Source organism: Xenopus laevis, chromosome 1L, assembly GCF_017654675.1.
Source record: "Xenopus laevis strain J_2021 chromosome 1L, Xenopus_laevis_v10.1, whole genome shotgun sequence".
NCBI classification, from domain to species: Eukaryota; Metazoa; Chordata; class Amphibia; order Anura; family Pipidae; genus Xenopus; species Xenopus laevis.
The window spans coordinates 151,514,991-151,537,900 of NC_054371.1; the positions used below are offsets into that span (position 1 = coordinate 151,514,991).

Consider the following 22,910-nt stretch of genomic DNA (forward strand, 5'->3'; position numbering starts at 1 on the left):
AGTAAGTTCCATTGAAAGCCAATGTGTTTTTTTAATTAAACCCCTGGCCAACAATGTTTTTTGTTTTTTTTTATGGGGGGGCTCGCATCAATGTTTCTTTTTTAACTTATACGGGGGCCCTGACCACCAATTATTTTTTCAACTTCTGGGGGGGAGCTGACCACCAATGTTTTTTAAAAAAACTTTCACGTGGGACCCTGGCCGCCAATTTTTTTTTTAATTCATGGGGGGGGCCTGGCAACCAATGCTTTTTTTAAAAAAACTTTTATGGGGGCCCTGGCACAAGTTTTTTTTAACTTATAGGGGGGCCCTGACCACCAATGATTTTTTTTAACTTCTGGGAGGGGCGGCTGACCACCAATTTTTTTTTAAAAACTTTTATGTGGGACCCTGGCTGCCAATGATTTTTTTGAACTTATAATGGGGTCCTGACCACTAACGACCAGGGGAGCCAGAACATTTTTGTTGATTTGCAAAATATATGGCGAATAGCCATGATTTTAATCACTGGATATTAATCGCTGCTTTTCAATAATTGAGTCAAGAAAATGTATAAGGAGCATTTTAAAGCCTCTGGAATAACATATGTAATTTATGTTGCAAATAATAAAATGCAGAAAGCAGTTATGCCCTGAGGGAGGCAGAAATGGAAAACAGTTAGTTCTTACACTTACTGGGAGACATGCCCGGACTTGTGTGCAAAGTATGATAAAGGAAGGAAACTGAGGCAGACTTTGCAGACCTAGAAAATCTCCATGGTATGGTAAGGCATTATTATAGCATGTAACTCTGTGTTAATGTTACTTATGTGTTTTTTATTGTTGGATTAGATGTTTATTGCCAGAACTTACCAGATACAGTTACTATGAAGGAGAAGTGTTGCACAAGACAAGATTCTTTTAAAACTCTTATTAATTTGCAATTCTGTAGGGCTGGATGGTAGAGAATTATGTTTTTCCTTATCACTGAAATTATTTTACTAGTCATAGGCCAGTGGATTAATGAGTTGAAAAAACATAACTTATCACAGTTATTAATCACACAGAGCTGCGATTGTGTTGGAATAGCATCACTTCTGGTGAGTGGCATTAAGAAAAAAGAATTAAAGGGGCAGTTCACCTTCTTGTTAACTTGCAGTATTGGTCAACTTGCAGTTGGTCTATATTTTCTATTCTTTATAGTTTTTATTCTTAATCATTCCCTTCTGTGAGGGAAAATTGGTTTTTCCCTTCCTTTTTTGTGAGGGAAAAAAGTATAGTTTGTTGTTGCCTTTTCTTACTTACTTTCTATTTAGGCCCTCTCCTATTCATTTTTCTCTTTCAGTCTCTCATACAAATCACTGCCTGGTTTCTAGGGTAATTTGGACACTAGCAACCAAAATTCCAAACTGAAGAGCTGCTGAACAAAAAACACAAAATAATTTAATAAAAAAACAGAACAACTAAAAATGAGCAGGCTGAAGGCGTGTATTGGTGCTCACCGCAAGTTGCAAAGGAGCACATTTGAATGCAAGTACCTTTCTGAATAGCATCAACATATGCTGCTCATTTCTGCATCCACTTTAGCATTTAGATATAAAAGTTGTAAATAATTTATTGCAATGTTCTACCGGGAGTCCCAGAGCTTACGGCGATTTACTCAGAATATCCATTTCTGTGCTAGAAATTCAAAACAGAGCAGGAAACAGGATTGTGTTATTGTTTATAGAGGTATGAAATCTTTCATTTAAAGGAGAATAAAGGGGTTAATCACTGGGGAATGTTAATTTGTTACCCCCCCCCAAGTGATTATAATCATACCTCCCAACATTTTGGAAATAAAAAGGGGGAACAAAAAGTTGCCGCGCACAGCGCAACAAAATGTTTTGACCACGCCCATGTTTGTGGCCACCCCCCCTAATTACCATGTTCATTTTAGAAAATATGGCAGGTTATGAAAGTTTGAACATATTTCTCTGGTGTTTTTCAGTTATTAAAATTTTGCTAATGAAGGTGAATTGCCCTTTAAGCTTTGAGTCTTAAGCTGGCCATAGATGCAAAGATCCGATCGTACAAATCATTGAATGACCGGACTTCCCCATCTCCTGACCTGCCACTAACCATTGCGATCAAATAAAGTAGTAAAAGAACAGATCAGCCGATGTTCTGCCCCTGACAGCAATTGTACGATAGTTATGTCTGACCAAAGCTAGTGACAATCTCCCTCTAAAAATCGTACGATCGGCAATACATGCAGAGATATTACCCGCAAAATCTTTTAACTTGTCCGATCGACCAAACGACCGATTTCCGCCGGACGAAAAATGTTGGGACTCTCCACAGACGGTCCGAAAATCATACGAATCCTCAATTCGTACGATCAGATCTTTGCGTCTATGGCCAGCTTAAGTTCTCCCAAGGGACCTGTTATCTTACATTGTTACAATTACTTATTTCCTTATCTTGAAATTGTTACAAAAGTATTTTATAAGCAGCTGTGGCTGTTCTGGGCTCTCTGCCAAATGCCAATTAAGTTAGAAACATTGTTTCTTTTTCTGGCTGTTCAGTGCAGAGAAAAATGGGACTTTCCAGTACAAATGAGGGACTGCAGGTTGAGCTGTCAAAATAGGGACTGTTCCTCTAAAAACGGGCAGTTGGGAGGTATGACTTACCTCAGACCCTGGACCAGTGCTTCTCTTCACTGAAAGGTAACTGATAATCTAATCAGGGTCAGACTGGGGCACCAGGAGAAAACCAGGAGGACCCTGACCATCAACAGCCCCACACACCCAAGACTGCTGCCTTCCCAGGCCCCAACCAGATAATTTTAATGTGAGCCTAAGGAACGATTTTGGGGTATGCCTGGCAGGAGGTATGCAGTTGGGGTGGGTTACAGTAGGGTAGGGAGCAGGCCCGGACTGGCAATCTGTGGGATCTGGCAAATGCCAGAGGGGCTGCTATAAGGTGCCATAGAAAGTCAGTATTTAGTGGGCTGGTGGGGACTGTTTGGGCCTCTGTGTGGGCTGATTGGGCCTCTGTGCACCTGAAATGCCAGGGCCTATTTTAATTCTCTGTCCGGACCTGGTAGGGAGTTTGCAGAGGTGAGGGAGTTCACAACTGAGGTTGCAGCAGTGGGAAAGTTCAAGACTGTGATGGTGGCGGTGGGTCCTTGTGGTGGAGATACGATGGGCCCTGGATACCCCCAAAGTCCGGCACTGAATCTAATAGTAATAATACATATTAACCTCTTCGGCTGAAGATAGTGACTTTTTTTGTTCTGTCCATCGCACTATATATTATAGACAGTAAGCATACAGTTTCTCCCAGTTAGCACAAACAACAGGGAGGTTGTGAAAATCCACCACTTTCTATTCATTACTATGGGATATCTGGAGGCACACGTATCGAATGGTGAAGTTTCACATTCACCCATGGATAAATACAACCATAAAAATCCCATACAAATGAATAGAGAGCAGATTGTGGCAAGTTCTGATCAATCGATGATAAATATGCCCCATACTCTTCTAGGACGATGGGGCAATGGTGCTACAATAGTCAAACTCTTAAGAAGAAATATCTTTCATTTACTGTCAGAGAGAAGCAACAATTCCTTCCTGAGCAATTCACACTTAAGCCTTGTTGTAGAACTTGTATCAGAAAAACATAATGTTTTTTTTTCTATGGGATAAAAGGTTCTGAGCTTTAGATGTTGAAGCTTGAGATATTGACTTAATAGAAAATAATAGAAAATAACTGCCAATTGCTTGACAGATGGTGATTCAATCAGTTCTTTAAGGAAATTTAGCACTCAAAGCCTCTTCTGATGCTGCGTATGAATTTCAAAGGCTACAGTGTCTGATTTCGGCTTTCTTACCCTGAGATGCAATGGATTTTCAAGCATTCCTGTCAAAAAGCCCAGGTCTGTACACAAGAGGGACGTTACCAAATCTGTCTTGATACCGTGTCAGCAGATGTAATTTGATATCACAGCTCCATATGAAGCATCACTAATAGGCTAGGTTCCAAAGGGGAACTAGGCCCCAGCAATAAGTAGGAATATTTATTTATTTAATTCTGTTAATAAGAAGACATACAGGAAGTTCATGAGGATATAATAATGTTAATAGGCATATCTGAAAGACCCAGCGATTGAGAGAATTTTATTTCATGTATATTTTAGCCAGATGGGAGAAGCACTTTGTCCTTTACACCACCCACTTCCTAGTTCAGAAGTTATCATTTACTATGACAAATGGAAGAAAAAGAAAGCTTGGATTTGTAATTTTGCACACAAAATTGTGCATAAAAAACAGCTAATGATGGTTTAGAGGGAAGTTTGGCTACCCTATAGTATATTAAAAGATAGATGTTATGGGATTCAGTAGAAAGTAATTGGTGGCTGCTTTAAAGGAAAACTATACCCCCCAAACAATGTAGGTCTCTATTAAAAGATACTGAGTAAAACAGCTCATGTGTAAAACCCTGCTTCATGTAAATGAACCATTATCATAATAATATACTTTTTAGTAGTATGTGCCATTGGGTAATCATAAATAGAAAATTGCCATTTTAAAAAATAAGGGCCGCCCCCTGAGATCGTAAGATTCACTGTGCACACATACAAACCACATGTAAGGTCACATGAGCCAATTAACAGACAGAGTTCTGCCTTTTGCTTCCTCACTTCTTCCTGTTACAGTTAGTGTTGTAGTATTTCTGGTCAGGTGATCTCTGAGGCAGCACAGATAGAGTCACGAAATGGTGGTTCAAGGCAAGAGATGTTAAAGGGCAATATTTATGTAAATATATATTCCAGTTTGGTAAGATTCTTTAATATGTCATTCAATTTGATATAAACTATCTGTTGCTTAAGTATTCATTTTGGGGGTATAGTTTTCCTTTAAGAGTTATTATCAAAATATATAGGTGCTAAAATCATAGATTTTTGCTTTAATAATAGGTTAACTTGTATGATTTAATATGTATCTTCGGTTCTCTTTCCTTTTTCTCGAAGACAGCAGTCTTGACCTGCTTTATGACTGAGATTTTTAACTGTCTCTATAACAGAGCATTGTGTCAGAGTGGCCATGGATCCTATCTGAAACCCATTGTTTACATCACTGCAAGATGCAGAGCCCTTATCAGGACTGATTTGCAGAATGCTTAAAGGAATCTATACCCTTGTATTTTCCAGTTGAATTCTGCTTAGTACAGGGGAATACACAGTAATACTGTATCTGTCTTTAAAGGCGGCTGTTCTTGCTGTGGAGAGTCTCATTTTACTGTATGTAACTACCATGTTACCCATACCCATAGGAGTATGACAGTAGGTGATATGGAAGGTTTCGGCCAGCCAGTCTAAGAAACAATGGCTGCTTAAGAAAGGTTGGGCTATATTAGTGACAAAAGTGTAAAAAAAGGAATAATAATCATACATTTAGCTCTTATTTTTATTAAATACAGAGAGAATATAGATTATGAAGAAATGGTGTCCCTTTATTATTAGGTACCTAAGCTGCTGAGATAACAATGCCGATAAACTGTACTTTTCAAATATGTCATGCTATGAAAAGTGGGTACCTTATTAACGAATAAGTATACAACCTTCAATAGGCATTCATAAAGAATGATACATGTCTTTAATGTATGGAACAGGTTATGAGAGGCTGGCCTTACACTAGAACTGACTGGTGGAGGGGCAGGAGTTACTTGCATTACATTGCTGGAGATGGGCTCCACATCAGCTGGTGAGTCTATATGTGTTTGTAGCATGAAGCTTTGCTATCTTTTCCTTGCTGTATATTTCTTCTATCTTGTCTGGTGTCCTATCACATTTCATGTATCCTTACCCCAGATGAAAGCCCTTTGGCATGTGCCCAGAGTTCTCCTGGAAGGGTCTCACCACTGGCAAGCCCAGCAGTGGACAATACATCCCCATCTCTTTTCTCAGACAAGGAAGACAGTGATTGTTCTACTGTAATAACGGACAGAAGAAACGAAATAGATGCCAGATCTTCCTATGGAGAGAGTCCCATACCTTCAGCACAGGTAACACTCTCACTGCCAGACAAATGACCCGAGTTCTTGGTCTGAAAGCATTTTTTTAAATATAATATAACCCAATTTCTTTTAAAACTCTGCACAAGATTATTGAATGTATCCCTCATAGAATATCTGACATTTTAGGTGTGTGGGTGCTCAGAATCACTTCAGAATACTGAGCGGAATGCTGCAGAGGATCAAAGGCCAGAGGCTGGTAAGTAATCTGCCAGGGAATTCCAGGTTGGTGCATACAGTGTTTCTAACATTTGTGTTTTCCTGCAGGCTCCAGCTGTTTTTATCCAAATGCTGACTCAGAGGGATCAGAAGAGGAAGAAGAGATTTCTTACACCTCAGAGCAGCCCCTACTGGAGATCAGCAACTCGCCCACTATGAGCAGTGCTAGTGAAAATTGTAACCGCATGTGGCACAAATTGCATTCAGATGCAGCATGGTATTTGTATATAAAATAGGCTGAACTGACTTGGTAATTTGTTGTAACTTGTAGAAGGGGGGTTTGAATGAAAACCCTGCTCTGTTTTTCAGCTGGGCCTTTAAAAAGTGGTGAATGCTAATGAACTATAACTCTCAGTTGCATAACTATAGAGGAAGCAGACCCTGTGGTCGCAGGGGAACCTGGAACAGGGTCTACTTCTTCTATAGCTCTAGAGCAGTGCTGTCCCGCTTATTACATATAATGGCCCAATTCTATATCATATTATATGTTGGAAGGCCAGACTGAATTAAAATGATGATGTCATATAGTGATGTCTATGGAGCCCGTGAGCAGACTGGTGGCCACAGAAACTTGGAGGGCCACATCCGGCCCGCAGGCCTCCAGTTGGACAGCCCTGCTCTAGAGAATCCCCCTGGGGCAGTGAGAAGGTGGGTTGATGGGGAGTGGCTGGGTTGAAGTACACACCAGGTCCCTCAGAATTGTTTTGGGGGAGCCCCACTGTATCTTAATAAAATAGATGGTTTATTAAACCATAGTAATTTAAATAAATTTGTGAGTACAACAGCTGTAAGGCCATTGTAGAGCCTACTGGAAAAAAAAGAATACTCCGTTTACAGAAGTTAATACATCATTATTTGTAGAAGATAGTAAGGAATAGTCTCACTATTAAAAAGACAGCTCAGTGAAGTGGAAGCCTCCTCCCCCATACATGGGCCGATAAAAGCTGCCGACAGACTGAGTCAGCAGTTTATTGGCCCGTGTGTGGGGCCATCCGACAGGCGTCCCCGATTGATATCTGGCTGAAAGTCTGGCAGATGTCGATCGGGCAGGGTAAAAAATCCATTTGGATCACGGGCGCATCTGTTCATTGCAGTCCTGCAATCTGACCGCCTGTATCACCTCCATTCTGATCTGATTGTTGGTCCTTAGGGCCCACGGTCGGATCAGCCCGATATCGCCCACGACCCACCTCAATGTGGGCATATCAGGGATAGATCCGTTCATTTGGGAAAATCGATAAAACGAGCGGATCTCCCTGTGTATGGCCACCTTTAGGCAGGTGTCTCCTGGAGAGCACTGATTCCACATCACTTCTTCTCAGAGGAGCAAAATACTACTCTGTCTAACCTGGCCTGTCTATCTCACAACCTTGTATGAGTGTGTTATGATAGTATCAACTACCACTATCTTAACCTTGTGAAGGGGTTCTTGCTTTACAACTGTGTTAAGCTGTTGGTCGCAACTGGGTCTTTAGACTTCTTTCTCCCAGCACATCCACTACTGTAAAGTTGAAGACTAAAAAAGGTGAGCCATGTGCTCCCACCCTTTATATAAACTAGGGGACCAGTTAGGAAATCTCCCTTCCATTGGTTATAGACCCAGGAATTCATGAGGAGAGAGTAACCTTTTTGAGTCTCCTACATATTCTTAGAATGTATGTTTGTATGTAAAGCTGTGCAAAGCTCCTTGAAAATGTACACAAAAAGCTCAGAAATGCATATATATTTTACATAATTGGCGTGATGTTAGTAGTATAATCATGGGGGGGGGTTATTCTGTTTTCCTATGAAGAGGCAGTATAGTAACTGAAAATAATAATATTTCTCTGTATATTTGCAGCCTTGAAGCTGCCATATTGTTTGCTTTAGCTGGGATTAACATACCTCCTGGTTACAGACGTTAGAGAAAGCCTCAGATGCATGGACTAGTCCAGCTGCTCCTAATATCTGGAAATATATATGTAAGGGCACATGTTCTTTTGCTGGATAGGCAGGTCACTTCCCTACATCTTGTATACAGGAAGATAAAGGAAATGTAAACCATATAGGTAAATAGGTTACCTTTTCACTTAAAATGGAGCATTAAAATAGAGCCTTGATGTTGAACATGCACTTTCATATTTTAGCCCAGCATGATACTAAAACCTAATCTTTATGTAACGTATATTGACCAAGGCTGAATGTGAGTGGTGACATTTTTCTCTTTCCTGTGTGCAAATAATGGCTGTATGACAAGGAGCAAATAACCTTTAGATTTAGGTTATATGCCATTTTGTTGCTTCAAACATCTGGTTATCATGGCTTATTCTGAGTGTTAGTGATTTCTTTCCCATAGAATATGTAAAAAATACAGGGACTACCAACAAGCTCAGGACAGCCAAACTGTTCTCCAATGACATTAGGTAAAAAGACTTGTCATGAGCAACATATGGTGCTATTTCACTTAGATCTAGAGAGGCTGCCTCACCAGAATTGCAGCTTCAACTCGTGTGCCATAAATGCCAGTGAGTACTATTTAATGTACATAATAGGATCTAGCCTCATTTATTGGTAATGGCACATAGATTGCTTTGTCACAGCAACATATGTGCCATATATTTTACTGTCAGAGTAGAATTGTACAACCAATGTACTTATAGCAAGTCTTTTCCCTGCTTGTGCCTAAATTACTCACAAAGCCCTAATCATAAATGTACACAGATAACTGACACCAGCATTTGCATGTGTTGCTGATATAAACAATGATTAGTATACATCCATCCATCTCTTTAAATAACCACTGTACCCCATTGTATACTCATGTTTGACTAGCTGCACTGGCAATGAGAGAACCCAATTTTAAGTCCTATTTAAGGCACCTTTAGCTTGGGTTGCCAGCTCACATCCCTTATCGTAAGAGCATTATAGCTGTAATAACAAAAGAGTATTGGTAAGTATTAAGGAAGTTTGTGGCAAGCCTAATATGACAAAATAATGGCTTGAGCAAGGTTTAAGGCACCCATACACAGACCAACCATGTACTGTCTCCACCCAACTGGCCCAGAGGTAGAATAGACAGAGAGTGTACAAGGAGTCACACACAGTATGGCTATCTTCCTATTGTTCTGATTGTTATTTGTGGAGAGAACAAGAGCAATCAGCAGTTGGAAGTCAAAAGGGTGACAGCTTGTCTTCATTTCCTCATCTGCCAATGCACCATTGACTGACCAACACAATACATTACAGCAGTGATCCCCAACCAGTAGCTTGTGAGCAACATGATGCTCTCCAACCCCCTTTGATGTTGCTCCCAGTGGCCTCAAAGCAGGTGTTATTTTTGAATTCTAGGCTTCGAGGCAAGTTTTGGTTGTATAAAAACCAGGTGTACTTCCAAATGTAGGTTGACAATCCACATAGGGGCTACCAAAAGGGCAATCACAGCACTTATTTGGCACCCCAAGAACATTTTTTCATGCAAGTGTTGCTCTCCAACTCTTTTTACATCTGAATGTTGCTCACAGGTTCAGAAGGTTGGAGATCCCTGCATTAGAGGATTACATTTTCAAACCTGTCTGTTTCTTATTGGTAAATGTTTGGCCAGCTTAAGGCTGGGGCCAGAAGAGAGGCGCACAGTGTTTTAAGCATCAAGTGTGTTGTCCATCTGAAAACCCACAGGTCAGATATGAATATTCAAGCTATTTTTGTGGCCCTCGGTTTGCTCTATAAACTTGTTTTATAATATCACAACTTTCATATAATTTATATTGACTTATTTCTACTTCAGGGCCATACACACTCAGAGTTAGGTGGCCGACTTGTTCCCTTCAGACTGAGTAGACTCATATCTGCCTGTGTATGGCACAATGTTTCCCTTAAGATGTGTGTTTGTGTGCATGCACACACATTTTTAGGACAGTTCACACAGCTAATTGTGGTGTGCACAAGGAATTTTGCATGAAAACACAAAATTTTGCATTATTTGATTTTTGAGCACATAGCAGACCTGCTTAGGCACGTTGAAGTGGTTCTCTACCAATAGCCTACATAGGGACATATTATCTGATCATTGCCCTAGGGGCTAAATGATTGGATCAGCCTGATTTGACCCAGGATATATATGACCAAATTGTACAAAGGTTTGCTCCTTTGGCAACATGGCCAATTCCAGCAACGTAATGTGTATGGCCAGCTTAAAACCAGTATCCGATGGGTGACCTTAACGTTACTTTTAATCACTACAAGATTCACAATGATGCTTTGCAACAGCAAAAGTTCTATTATCAGTGCAATAAGTGCTCCCATTGTAGTAGTGACATGTTGCTATAGACGGCTGAGCTGCCGGTTCCCATTAACATGCTGGATATTGGCTAGGACCGGTGACAGAACCAGAGCAGTTTGGGTGAAGCCAATTTCAACTATTCATACATTACAATGATGTAATTAACTTGTCATATGTCAAAAAACATCAGAAGGAAAGTCATTGATTTATAACTCCCTGTGCCAAATGAAAATAAATATCAATAAAAAAAAATATAATCAGTATTTAAATATAAAAGTGTAACTGGAACATTTCTGAAAAATAAAATGTATAGGATATTAACCTCCTTTACTTACTTTGACACTTGCTCTTCTAGATGGAAGCACTATGGAATGTGCTCAGAAGATAGATTCCATAGAGGACTTCATTCCAGAAGAATTCTCTGAAAAAGGAGCAGCTACTTGTCTTTCCCTTGAACAAAGCAGTAATATTCAGCTATTGAAACAAAAAGGCGAAGTAACTTCTGCCAGGAAGAGACATCTTGACCCCTTGGTAAGAAAATTGTGGACCTTTTGCTTAAACCATTACAAGCAGGGCCAGAAAGAACAATAGTTACCGGTAATGACTGGTTATATTTTCCTTTAGAGGCCACAGACACCCTACACCAGTGGTCCCCAACCAGTAGCTCGTGAGCAACATGTTGCCCTCCAGCCCCTTGGATGTTGCTCTCAGTGGCCTCAAAGCAGGTACTTATTTTTGAGTTCCTAGCTTGGAGGCAAGTTTTGTTTGTATAAAAACCAGATGTACTGCCAAACAGAACCTCAATGTAGGGTGACAATCCACAAAGGGGCTACTAAATGGCCAATCACACCATTTATTTGGCACCCCAAGAACATTTTTCATGGTAGTGTTGCTCCCCAACTCCTTTTACTTCTGAATGTTGCTCACGAGTTCAAAAGGTTGGGGATCCCTGCCCTACACAATGGCTGCTGTAGCTACATTTATATGGGTAAGCATGAACAGAAATATATTAAGATTTACTCCTTGGATTTGTTATCTTCATAGTTGGAATGTATAAAGCTCCAAGAGATTCTGTTGAAGTTGTAATGGAAATTGTATTACAGTACAGGAATGGGATCTGTTATCTGGAAAGTTATAATCCAGAAAGCTCTGAAATACTCCCCTCTACTTCCTCTAGTCCCACTGGTTGAATGACAGCATTCGTTGGTCAGGCACATATAAGGTGTAGGAATGAAAAAAGTAGGATAGCAATAAGACTGATGCAGTATTTTTTTTATGGAGCTGAAGGGAGATGTGCCATTCACTCCACATACTGAGGCTTGATAAAGGGCCTGGAGTAGACATTGTCCTTTTTGCTGATGTATATCAGCGAACTAAATGTTTTGACACAGTTCAAATTATTGGCGTGCTTTTGGATTTTTTCTCTGCTGCCATTCACTCCACATATTGACAATTTTCCTAACCAGGTTTCTAATTATTTAAGCAATGATACATACACAGGGTGTGTTTCCAACCTTTGAACTCACTGACTACTTGTTTTATATGTGGAAACGCCATCTCTCATCAGCATTATAATGCAGTTAGACTGCCAAGTAATAACTTAATCTCTCCGAGAGGTAGAACTGGACATAAGGGAGTGCTAATGATTCTGTGATAAAGCTGTGCATCTCTCTCTTGCTTCCATTTTCCCATGATGGCTTGCACAATAGATTTTAGAACTGAAGAAGCACAGAGCTTTTTATCTGTAAGACTCTCTAAGCTCTGGATATGTTTACTGATTCACCTTTGCTTTTTACACAGTAGTCAGAATATCTTTCTTTGCCAGTTGGGGACATGCAGATTAGGACACGTCTTTCACATCTAAAGAATTACTTAGGGATTCTAAAGACTCTTGATCTCTAAATAAGCGTTTCTCGCTGACTCACCCATGGAATGTTCTGAATATAATTAATCACCTGATGTCTGCATTTATTATGGCTTCTCTGGGATCTTGGCATAGACTGAGATGGCATCTGACCTGAGTCCATGATTGGTGAAAGCAGAGATGTGGGTAATATTGTGCGGAAGTGACCCCTGAGTTTATAACAGCTGGTGACTTGTGGGTGTTATCCTAACAGTAATTTAGAATGACCTTGGTGCTAAATGCTTGTAAGTTTCTGTACTTACAGTGGTTTGAAAAGGTTTCCTAGGGTGCCATATTTATAGATTTCAAAGCAGCAAACACAAGGCACTATGGCTGAATCCAACTGAAATAAAGGAGATTTAAAGGGGACCTGTAACTCAGACATAAAAGCTGTATAATACAAGTTCTTTTCATATTGGACATAAAACGTAAATTATTTTTTATTAGAACATCCATACATGTTATCAACACATTTAATTATCTCGGCTTTCAATCATTTATTACCTGCCCCACCTCTATGCCTTAGGCCTAGAGGCAGGGCAGACAATTACTTTCACTCTGCAATTTCTAAACGTCACTGCACTCCTCACATTTCCCCTTCCCTCCTTACCATCTAATTGTGTAGCCAATGCATGGAGATGGGCATCAGGTTCCCCATTCTGCTGCATAAACAAGAATTTGGGATAAAGCAAAGCTTGTCTTAAAGGAGAACTCCGGCTTCCAAAATCAAAATTTGATAAAGAGGCCCACATAACACAGAAACCCCTAATATATCCATCATTGTTACCCGTTTCTTCAAAAAGTATGAATGAAAGCCATTTGTTATGCTGAAATCCAGCTGTTAACACTTCTCTTTCTACATCATTTGAAATCCTGGCAGGGAAGAAGGGACTAAAACACAACTTCTCCACAGTTTACAGACAGCATTCAGAAACTACATAACCCACAATGCATTGCACTGTGATGTTCCTTTCTTTATTGAAATCTTGTGTGCAGGGAATTGTGGGGTTTGGAGGATGCAGGCTGAGGACAGCTGGCTGTTGATACAAAGTAAAAGTAGTCAGCCAGCTCAGCAAAGTAGTCAGACAGATCAGCAGGAGAGCAGGCGACTAGGCTTAGGGAACTGTTTCAAACCATTAAAAATCATGAAAAGTCTGCATATTTTTTAATTGATGTATATTGCAAAGTTGCTTGAAATTATGTTTGCTTTTTAAAAAGCTCAAGTTATGTTTTCATTTTGTCAACATTGTTTACAAAATGGCACCTGCCTGTTTGCTGTGGTTGTGGATTTAAATAATTTATATAGTATAAGTAATGATTATTTTGCTTGACTAACATAATAAAATAGGATTTTGTATTATTTCTTAGGTTGACAGGTCCCCTTTAATACTTTATCCTGGGCAGCACAGATATGAATTGACAAGTATTAGTAGAGTGGTACAACTAAAGCCATTACATTGCACTACATGGTTGCTCTAAAAGTGAATGTGAGTAAAAGGAACCTGTAGTATGCAGTGGGAAGAGGGATAGGATGGGATATAGTGCAGGGTCAGCCTGGAGCCATAGGGGCCCAACAGGGTTGCAAAACACCCGACCCTGCATGTCAGTAAGACATACAGCATCCATGTACCCCTTTTGTGGTGATGGTATGTCTCAGAATATGAAACATCAATGATACCTTCAGTAATAAGTGTGTGAATGGTGCTGATCTCCTTACACCCAAGCCCTGGGCTAGACATGTGGACATGAAAGTGAACAGCAGCTGGAGTTCTAAAAACAGAAACTCTGTAGGGCAGAACAAAAAAATTATCTTAGGCAGTACAAAATTTGTATATGTATGTTATTAGGGAGCACAACAATCACAAGCTCTGCAAAATGAAGAACTTGTTCCAAGACTGGAGCAAACTAGGCATAATTATTGTTAGGAAATTAAGAAAATTAAATCTTGAGGTGGAGCAGCCCAGGTACAATAAAGGAAGAGTTTCTTCTTTGTCATTTAGCACTTCACACTTAAATGTATGTCAATATGCAGCAAAGAAATATAATGTGCATGCAAACTGTTTCTGCATTGATTGCATGCATTCATGGAATGATTGGAACAAACTGTTTTTTTTGTTGGTGTGATAATAATCCAAGTTATTATCACACCAATGTCCTGGGAAATGACATAGGATTAGTCGATGCCTCTGGTTATGGGATATGAAGCAAGAAGGATATTTATTAGACTAGCCAGTCTGCAGATGGAGAAAACTTAGCTGTCCCCTAACTGTTAAAATGAAAAAATGTCAGGGCATAAGATTTTGTACAGTGCAAGACAAATATATATTAAACACACATCCTTGTGTACTCACCCTTGCTGTAAATCAGAGGCTTCGGGTAAACACAAGTCCAGAATTGCTGCCACCAGTGCTTTCCACATGTCAGAATGTGTTCAACCCCACGGCTTAGGAACAAATTAATCTGCAAAAGTAAAATGGCCTAATTTCCCTACTTAAAGGGCACATGCAACTTTTATTATGATATAGACAGTGGTACACAGTTGCCAAGCAACTTCCAATTGGTCAACTTAACAATCTTTTTTTAGACCCTCTCTTTGCTTCTTGTCAACTTCTGCCTTCTGAAATTTGCATTCAGTCATAACAATTCAGTTAAATGTCACCCTCTTTCGGACAATGGCACTTGAAGTGTTTTGCCGTCACAGGAAATCTCACTCCCCAAGGGTGACAAAACACCTGAAAATACCTTTGCATATTATTGAAATGGGTCTGCCCAAGTCAGTTGAACTGGACATAAAAACAGAAATTGTCATGCAAATTTATATCAGTAGGTTTGATGTCCGTGGGGAACGCTAATTCTCAACTGGACAATAAACTCGCTGTGTGCTATTGAATTTTAAAGGAAAATGAATACTTAAGCAACAGATAGTTTATATCAAATTAAGTGGCATAGTAAAGAATCTTACCAAACTGGTAATATTTAAGTAAATATTGCCCTTTTACATCTCTTGCCTTGAACCACCATTTCGTGATGGTCTCTGTGCTGCCTCAGAGATCACCTGACCAGAAATACTACAACTCTAACTGTAACAGGAAGAAGTGTGGAAGCAAAAAGACAGAACTCTGTCTGTTAATTGGCTCATGTGAACTAACAAGTATAGTTTGTTTGATTTGTTTGTGTGCACAGTGAATCGTACAATCCCAGGGGCGGCCCTGATTTTTTAAAATGGCAGTTTTCTATTTATGATTACCCAATGGCACATACTACTAAAAAAGTATATTATTATGAAAATGGTTTATTAACATGAAGCAGGGTTTTACACATGAGCTGTTTTATGCAATATCTTTTTATAGAGGCCTACATTGTTTGGGAGGTATAGTTATCCTTTAACACAACTGCCGTATGCATAATGCTGTATTTGCCTGTGTTTCCAGTAGACATCCAGACACCTATCCAATATCCTAAATGTATTTGAATTTGGCCTTCCCTTTGTTGCTTTAAAAACCCCTGCTCTTTTGAGCGGGATTTACTTTAGACATACAGTAAATGGGATTTGGTTCCACCAGAGCATTAGTGAGGTGGGGCACTTATGTTTGGTAATCAGGCCTAACTTGCAGTTAATGTTCATGGGTGTTAAGCTGAGGTCAGTCCTGTATGCAGGCCAGTCAAGTTCTTCCACTTCCATCTCAGCAAACCTATTCTGTACAACCTTGCACTGGGAATCCCCTGCCTCAGGAAGGGAGAGCTCTGAGTACACAAGGATTATCCTGCTCCAGTGTGTAACCAGATGTGCGTGCTTACTGTATATTTGTATTCATCCTTAGCCTGAATTACAGTGAAGTTTCCACTTTAACAGTAACTACTATTTCAGGAAAAAGCCTATTTATGTACATAAGTACATATGTACAGCCGTATAAAATAAATAATATCAGTGTATGGTTCATGCAATTGGCAAAATATTTCTAATTAGCAATATTCATGCAATTCTGCAACTTTTTTTTAGCTGGAAATTAATACGTTGGGTCTCCTCTCCTTCATATCCACAGACCTACTGGATTCATCTGTATCACTACCAGTCCCTCCTTGAAATGCCTCAACCTCAGTTTCACAGCATGAGAGTGTTGGCAGGGTTACGGCACTGAGCAATATTGACTAAACAGTTTGTTGTGCAGTATATCAATTCTCTCTTTGCTGAAGGAGAATTGTTCAATAATGAAGTCAGGGACAATTAATAAATATGGCTCATTCAGCTAACAGCTAATAATAACTGATTAATGATTTCTCTGTTTTGGTTATAGGGCCGTATATATATATCCCTACTGCTTAAATAACTCAGACAGCTAGATCCCTTTAGAAACCTTTATTTACTCACAATATATTTTAATTTCAGAAACACATGGATGGTTCAAGATTCAGATATCAGTATTCACCGCCACATAGTGAGATGGTACAAGCTATACATAAGCTCAGGTGAGTGTAAATATCTGTATTTTGATTATATATAGCTTGCCGATTAGCTAGAAACACTAAGGGGCACATTTACTAAGGGTCGAAGTGAATTCGAAGTGAATTTTCGAATTTAAAAACTTTGAATTTCAAAGTAATTTTTGGGTACTTTGACCATTGAATAGGCCAAATTCGACTTTGACTCGAATTGAAAATACTTCGACCATTCAAAAATCGAAGTACTGTCTCTTTTAACCCTTTAAGTGCCACAGAACGTAGAATCTACGTTCTGTGGATCAAAGGACCAAAGTGCCACAGATCGTAGATTCTACGTTCTGCAGCACTTCCGGGTTTGCGAGCGGAGGAGCGGCTGTTAGAGCCGCTCGCTCCGCTCCTTCACGATCCCCTGCCCCTAGACAACGAGCGGAGCAGGGGATCGTGTGGCCCCTGGGGCGCGATCGCCCAGGGGCCCCAAAGCAGCAGCAGGGACGCGTTTCCTATGCGTCCTGCTGCTGCCTGCACTGCACTTCCGCCCAGCTCCGCCCCCCCATGGCTGCTGACCGTTGGAGCTGGAGATCTGCTGCGTGGGACCCTTTCTCATCGATCTGATGCATCTACCCCAGGTAAGTGTAACATTTACACACACAAAAACACACAAACACACCAACACACACTTATTACAGTAATATACACTTACATTCACACTTACACACACTCACACATAGATTTTTGGGGATTGGGGGGGTCACACATACTCACAGCACCCATGTACACTTGCACACGCGCACACGTGCAAATAACATGCAATTTACCCGTTGTGCACACGCATATGTACATATATGGCTTTTTTTTTTTTTTCTTATCGCATCGTATCTTTTTGGGCTAAAAAAAATGTTTTATTGCCGTTCCGAATAGCGTATTCGCTAACCGTACTGTGCAATAGCTTTTGTATGTTATTTTGGTGGTTATATTGCAATTTTGGGTATTTTGGTGCATTTTTAGCCATTTTATTGAATTTTTAGCCATTTTATTGCATTTTCAGCTCTGCATTTGTGTTGTTCACTTGTTTCTGTCCGTATAATCGATTTGGCCCAGCTAAAATATTCAAACGGTAATTCTGGTGGCCGATTACACTAGTGTGAAAAAAAAAGCATTGATTTTTGTGGTTTTATTAGTTTTTGGTGATTTATTTGCATTTCACACTGTTCTGTGTTAGTTTGTTTTGCCTATGTAAATTTTATCTACTATATATCCATTTGTGGGTCTCTGTGCGCCACATAGTTTGGTATATCTATGCATATTGGGCATCAAAGTGTTCAGTAGACCCCTGTCGTTCATATTTAGGATGTTTTATGCTGATACGTTACGAAATGTGGGGCATATAATGGGGTAAAATTCAAGCTTTGTGACGATTTTCAGAAATTTGATTAAAACCGTTATGTTCAGCATTGCTTTGCAGTTGGGCAGTTTGCAGTAGAAACACTTATTTACCCATTTTGGATTCGTCAGAATGTGTACTTTCTGAAAATATATGGTTTTCTGGGGTCTCTGTACTGTTAGGGGGGGTCTAATGTCGCATAATACACACACCAGGTGCTTATATTGCAGCAGCCAGCGCGTCAGCTGTGAAAATGTATATACATATTGTCATTTGGGGGTCTCTGTGCGCCACATACTTTGGTATATCTATGCATATTGGGCATCAAAGTGTTCAGTAGACCCCTGGCGCTCATATTTAGGATGTTTTATGCTGATAAGCTACGAAATGTGGGGCATATAATGGGGTAAAATTCAAGCTTTGTGACGATTTTCAGAAATTTGATAAAAACCGTTATGTTCAGCATTGCTTTGCAGTTTGGCAGTTTGCAGTAGAAACACTTATTTACCCATATTGGATTTGTCAAAATGTGTACTTTCTGAAAATATATGGTTTTCTGGGGTCTCTGTACTGTTAGGTGGTCTAATGTCGCATAATACACACACCGGGTGGTTATATTGCAGCAGCCAGCGCGTCAGCCGTGAAAATGTCTATACATATTGTCATTTGGGGGTCTCTGTGCGCCACATAGTTTGGTATATCTATGCATATTGGGCATCAAAGTGTTCAGTAGACCCCATGCACTCATATTTAGGATGTTTTATGCTGATAAGTTACGAAATGTGGGGCATATAATGGGGTAAATTTCAAGCTTTGTGACGATTTTCAGAAATTTGATAAAAACCATTACGTTCAGCATTGCTTTGCAGTTTGACAGTTTGCAGTAGGAACACATATTTACCCATATTGGATTCGTCAGAATGTGTACTTTCTGAAAATATATGGTTTACTGGGGTCTCTGTACTGTTAGGGGGGTCTAATGTCGCATATTACACACACCGGGTGCTTATATTGCAGCAGCCAGCGCGCGTCAGCCGTGAAAATGTATATACACTATTGTCATTTGGGGGTCTCTGTGCGCCACATAGTTTGGTATATCTATGCATATTGGGCATCAAAGTGTTCAGTAGACCCCTGGCGTTCATATTCAGGATGTTTTATGCTGATAAGTTACGAAATGTGGGGCATATAATGGGGTAAAATTCAAGCTTTGTGACGATTTTCAGAAATTTGATAAAAACCGTTATGTTCAGCATTGCTTTGCAGTTTGGCAGTTTGCAGTAGAAACACTTATTTACCCATATTGGATTCGTCAGAATGTGTACTTTCTGAAAATATATGGTTTTCTGGGGTCTCTGTACTGTTAGGGGGGTCTAATGTCGCATATTACACACACCGGGTGCTTATATTGCAGCAGCCAGCGCGCGTCAGCCGTGAAAATGTATATATACTATTGTCATTTGGGGGTCTCTGTGCGCCACATAGTTTGGTATATCTATGCATATTGGGCATCAAAGTGTTTAGTAGACCCCTGGCGTTCATATTTAGGATGTTTTATGCTGATAAGTTATGAAATGTGGGGCATATAATGGGGTAAAATTCAAGCTTTGTGACGATTTTCAGAAATTTGATAAAAACCGTTATGTTCAGCATTGCTTGGCAGTTTGGCAGTTTGCAGTAGAAAGACTTATTTACCCATATTGGATTCGTCAGAATGTGTACTTTCTGAAAATATATGGTTTTCTGGGGTCTCTGTACTGTTAGGTGGTCTAATGTCGCATAATACACACACCGGGTGGTTATATTGCAGCAGCCAGCGCGTCAGCCGTGAAAATGTCTATACATATTGTCATTTGGGGGTCTCTGTGCGCCACATAGTTTGGTATATCTATGCACATTGGGCATCAAACTGTTTAGTAGACCCCTATGTTTATATTTAGAATGCTTTATGCTGGTAATGATACATGGACAATACGATGCTGGAAAGTTGAAGCTTTGAGGCAATTTTCAGAATATTTTACCAAAACCGCCAAATTTGGCAAAGCCTTGCGACTCAGTAGTTTGGAGCAATAAGGCATGGGTACCCATTTTAGATTCTGTAGAATGTGTACTTTCCAAAAATGTATGGGTTTGGGGGGTAAACATATATTTCTGTGTTTTTACCCCACAAAAATGCAGTCAATGTGTTGATCTTTCATTAGCTGAAGTTACCCACAGGACTATTTGTATGCACTAACTTCATTTTGGGGCCTCTAACTGCCAGATACTTTGGTACACCTATGAACAATGGCCACCAAACTGTTCGGAGGAACCCTGGCAATCATATTTAGGGTGCTTTTTTTTGGTGCGTAACGATACATGGGTGATATGGTGCTGAGAAGTTGAAGCTTTGAGGCAATTTTCAGATATTTCACCAAAACCGACAATTGTGGGAAAGCCTTGCGACTCAGTAGTTTGGAGCAGAAAGGCATGGGTACCCATTTTAGATCCGGTAGAATGTGTACTTTCCAAAAATATATGGGTTTTGGGGGGTAAACATATATTTCTGTGTTTTTACCCCACAAAAATGCAGTCAATGTGTTGATTTTTCATTAGCTGAAGTTACCCACGGGACTGTTTGTATGCGCTAACTTCATTTTGGGGCCTCTAAATGCCAGATACTTTGGTAAACTTATGAACAATGGCCACCAAAATGTTCAGAGGAACCCTGGCAATCATATTTAGGGTGCTTTTTCTTAGTACGTAATGATACATGGGTGATATGGTGCTGGGAAGTTGAAGGTTTGAGGCAATTTTCAGATATTTCACCAAAACCGACAATTTTGGGAAAGCCTTGCGACTCAGTAGTTTGGAGCAGAAAGGCATGGGTACCCATCTTAGATTCTGTAGAATGTGTACTTTCCAAAAATATATGGGTTTGGGGGGTAAATATATATTTCTGTGTTTTTACCCCACAAAAAATGCAGTCAATGTGTTGATTTCTCAGTAGCTGAAGTAAAGTCCTGAACAATTTGGATGTGCTAACTTCATATTGGTGTCTCTAAATGCCAGATACTTTGGTAAACCTATGCATAATGGGTATCAAACTGTTCAGTGGACCCCTGGCAATCATATTGCAGGTGCTTTTTCTTGGTACCTAATATAGTTTGGGATATGCGGAGCAGCAAAATAAAACCTTTGAAATGATTTTCCAAAATTTTGAATTTTATTTTGAAAAACCGCTATGTTCAGACAAGCTTTTCTGTTTGGTAGTTGGGAGTAGAGAGACATAGTTACCCATTTTGTAATCGGCAGAATGTGTACTTTTCAAAAATGTATGGTTTTCTGGGGTAAACCTATGGTTTCAGGATTTTTTGCCTTGGAATCTAAAGCATGCCGTTTTCTGCCTTAGTGCTTTCAAAATTCAGTAATATACTGCCGGGAGTTTTTGCTGTACAGAAGTCCTAAATCTCCCTAAAACTATACATATCTGGTATTGGCACGTTCGAGAGACATAAGGCTTTCCAAATCAGTTGGATTTTCATCTGTAAAATGAAATATTTTTCTGGTATAAATTGATATACGATGAAAAATGGTAATTTTTCAATTTTTTTTGGTATTTAGCACAATAAATTTTTTTGCACAGGTGGAAATACATGAAAACTCAGGTAGATTTAGAAAGCTCAGTTTCTACCGAAAAAAACAATGTATAGTTTTCCTAGGTAAACTATAGGTTTCCCCTCAGAAAATGCCCCTAAAGTGAGAGAGCACAAAATGCTTAAAAACGGCTGGCATTTCGCGTAACCAAAATGTGAAATTCTGCTGGCACTTAAAGGGTTAAAAAACTTCGACTTCGACAGTTCGCCACCTTAAACTTGCCGAATTGCTATGTTAGCCTATGGGGACCTCCTAGAACCTATAGCCAACATTTGGCTAAGTTTTTAGAAGTCTACGTTTTTGAAAATTGTTTGATCGATTAAATAGTTCGAATCGAAGGATTTAATCGTTCGATAGAACGATTTTACTTTGTTCGCAAATGGCCATATTCGAAAAAAAAAACAAAAAAAAAAAACTTTGACTTCGACTATTGTACTACTGCAATTCGATGGTCGAATTTTAAAGTTTTTTCACTTCGAAATTCGACCCTTAGTAAATGTGCCCCATAGGGGCATATTTATTATGCTCTGTAAAACGAAATGCACAGAAATTTATGTAAAAAGCTGTGTAAAATAAATGGTGAATTTATCAAGGTGTGTGTTATTTTACTCCAAATCGAAAGCCAAATTTGCCACCATTATTTTAAATTGCTTCCGGCAGAAGTCACTCTAAGAATAAAATGCATGACATTTTTTACTCCGCTTTTTACACGGTGAGGCCTGGTTTTGTGCGGAGTATTATCCCACTCTTTTTTTTTACACCACATACTGTAATAAACATGTCCCTTTCTTTGTTGTTTTATTGAATTTTCTTTTGTAGTTACTCGGAAGGATTAATCCAGTGGGCAATGGAGTACCTCAGCCAGCAAGATGAAAGAACTGGACAACATAAACGCAAGAGAATTCAGTAAAGAAAAAAAAAAAAACAACAACTTCCCATTTAAGAAGCACAAAGACAAGTTCCAGACAGTGTATATGTGATGGTGCTTTATAGTTTCTAATTCAGATCAATGCCTGTATTATACAGTAGCGAGAA

General features: G+C 39.6%; 1 protein-coding gene across 9 annotated transcripts; it reads left to right on the forward strand.

Moving 5' to 3' along the window:
- The first annotated feature begins 696 nt into the window (after window positions 1-696).
- Window positions 697-22,824, forward strand: LOC108714877. Of its 9 annotated transcripts, XM_041565016.1 has the most exons (12): window positions 744-763; window positions 2,546-2,686; window positions 3,753-3,900; window positions 5,637-5,728; window positions 5,836-6,029; window positions 6,168-6,237; window positions 6,306-6,434; window positions 10,871-11,046; window positions 11,140-11,151; window positions 11,468-11,503; window positions 16,806-16,885; window positions 22,695-22,824. In XM_041565016.1, exons 4-12 carry the CDS (start codon window positions 5,710-5,712, stop codon window positions 22,783-22,785), a joined length of 807 nt encoding a protein of 268 aa, XP_041420950.1. In that variant the 5' UTR covers window positions 744-763; window positions 2,546-2,686; window positions 3,753-3,900; window positions 5,637-5,709; the 3' UTR covers window positions 22,786-22,824. The 9 variants fall into 9 exon arrangements, with proteins under 9 accessions (XP_041420961.1, XP_041420946.1, XP_041420972.1 ...); XM_041565012.1 differs by lacking the exon at window positions 2,546-2,686 and having other exon boundaries at window positions 699-763; XM_041565021.1 differs by lacking the exon at window positions 2,546-2,686 and having other exon boundaries at window positions 737-758.
- The last annotated feature ends 86 nt before the right edge of the window (window positions 22,825-22,910 follow it).